The sequence below is a fragment of the Pteropus vampyrus genome, unplaced genomic scaffold, assembly GCF_000151845.1.
Source record: "Pteropus vampyrus isolate Shadow unplaced genomic scaffold, Pvam_2.0 Scaffold279, whole genome shotgun sequence".
NCBI classification, from domain to species: domain Eukaryota; kingdom Metazoa; phylum Chordata; class Mammalia; order Chiroptera; family Pteropodidae; genus Pteropus; species Pteropus vampyrus.
The window spans coordinates 646,543-648,699 of record NW_011889060.1 but is presented as its reverse complement, the minus strand read 5'-3'; the positions used below and the strand labels follow the sequence as shown (position 1 = coordinate 648,699).

At 40.1% G+C, this 2,157-nt stretch overlaps 2 protein-coding genes across 5 annotated transcripts in view; one reads left to right on the top strand and one right to left on the bottom strand.

The window, feature by feature from the left end:
- ACTN2 (actinin alpha 2) overlaps window positions 1–2,157 on the bottom strand; it is a 389,901-nt gene that overhangs the window by 329,431 nt on the left and 58,313 nt on the right. The window lies entirely within an intron of this gene.
- ERO1B (endoplasmic reticulum oxidoreductase 1 beta) overlaps window positions 1–2,157 on the top strand; it is a 38,973-nt gene that overhangs the window by 22,242 nt on the left and 14,574 nt on the right. For 2 of the 4 annotated variants that reach the window (XM_023520829.1, XM_023520827.1), the window contains exon 7: window positions 116–162. The exons of the other annotated variants lie outside the window; for them this stretch is intronic. In XM_023520829.1, the coding sequence (XP_023376597.1) occupies window positions 116–162 (47 nt within the window). The remainder of the gene's footprint in view (window positions 1–115; window positions 163–2,157) is intronic. 4 annotated transcript variants of the gene reach the window in all.

Sequence of the window (2,157 nt, the reverse complement as noted above, 5' to 3'; positions counted from 1 at the left end):
GGGGGGAGGGTGACTGGAGGGCGGAGGGAGGAGACCATTTGTTTCTGTTGGAGAAAACATTACATAACAAACTCAAACCATGTTATATTTGAGTTCCGTGCTTTTTTTTCCCCAGGCCTCGATCTGTTTATCGTCCTTTAAATCCTCTGGCACCCAGCCGAGGTGGGTTTTTCATACATTTTTATGCTTTTAGAGATTTTTGTTTTGATGTTTACAAAATGTCATTGTAACTAAACTTAATTTGCGAAAATTTTCAACTATTTTATATTTTGCTTTATTTGAATGACCAAAAGTATAAGAGTAGATCATAGTCAAGTCTCATGATTTCTACGTGTTTTTGTTGAGTGCCTGATACATGCCAGGACCTAAACTAGAGCTTTATGTAAAATTAATTAGAATATATAAGTAGTCCATATATATCAGAGGTTTTCTGGGGAACTCTTAAAAATCTGGATGCCCAAGCCTTATCCCAGACCATTGAAGCCAGAATCTCTGGGATTACACCCAGGTGTTAGTATTTTTTAAACTCTCCAGATGATTCCAGTACAAGGCCAAGTTTGAGAATGGTTCAGGGTGTGCTTCTCCAACTTGGTGTGCGTACAATCCACCGAGGAGCCTTGTTAAAATGCAGGTCCGATTCTGTCGGTCTGGGTGAGGCCCAGGATTCTCCTAAAGTCCCGGGCGGGGCCCCAGGTGCTGACCCGTGTCCCACACTCTGAGTCGTAAGGATGTAGAGCGGTTTCAGGAGGTTAGGTTCCTGCAGACCGCTCCGAACCGCACTGTCCAAGATCGCAGCCACTTGCCACATCAGGCCACTGAGCAATTGAAAAGTGGCTAGCGCAAAACCAGATGTTACATTTTACTTAATTCAGTTCATTTAAATTTAAAAACGGAAGCAGCATAAACTTTTTTGCCATTATTGTTTTGGTAGGATGACTTTAACATGTATTGTGGTGCATGTATACCTTAAAATGTGGATATTAGAAAATACTTCTTTGAATTTTTTACTGGAAAATTTAAACTACATGTGTGGCTGGCATTATATTTCGGAGGGGCAGCGTTGATGTAGACAGTTGGAGGTTATTGTACAAAACTATCAGGTGCATCCTCGACCCGACCCGTTCTCAATGAGGCGCTGACCCCTGGGGCAACCCTGTAATTGACTTGCCATTCCGATGTTTTCTTTGGACCAGGACTGATTTAAGAACTTGAATTTCCTGGTCAAGGTTTGCATCTTGATGCGTTTCTGAGAACCAAAGAGATTTAGAAAGGCGGAGTGAATGGACTGCTCTTAGATGCTCACTCTTGCACAATATGGCAGATTTTCTTCCCCAAATTTATTCTCACTGCCTGGAGAAGGGCATCGCATCATGGGAAAGGTGTGCCTGCTTCTTACCCTTTGTCTCTTTACTTTATAACTTTTCATTTCCAACTTAAATGTTTTTGTTACACAAGATTTTATAAAAATTGAAACAGTAAAAAGGTTACAGAAAAAAGAAAAGATTCCTCACCCACATCCTGCCTCCACTTTCTGCGTGTGGGCCGGAGTTGGGAAGGTGTTCTTCCCTATGATTACTTCTTTTTTTTTTTTTTTTTAAGGATACTAGACATGTAACTATATGTCAGGTATACAACATAATGATTTGCTACATGTATGTATTGTGAAGTAGTTAACATCTATCATCAAACATAGTTACAAATTTGTTTTTATTGTGACGAGAACTTTTAAGATCTCTTTTAGCATCTGTCAAGTATTATTAACTATAATGGCCATGAGTACATTACATCCCCAGACTTAATTATTTTATAACTGAAAGTTTTTACCTTTTGACCCCTATTTCACCACCCCTCCCCCCACCCCCATCCCCTGCCTCTGGCCAGCACCCATCTGTTCTCTGTATCTGTGCGTTTGGTTTTTTTTGGCTTTCTTTTGTTTTTAGATTCCACTATATGGTATGTATCCTCCTCTGTCTGACATTTCACTTAGCATAATGCCCTCGCGGTCCATCCACGTTGTCACAGATAGCAAGATTTCATTCTTTATAGCTGAATAATAGGATCACTGTTAAAGCAGGAAGTTTAATTGTTCATTTAACAAAACCATCAAGTCCTGAGAAACACTCGATTCCATATTATGCTAAATTAGAGACGTGAGAC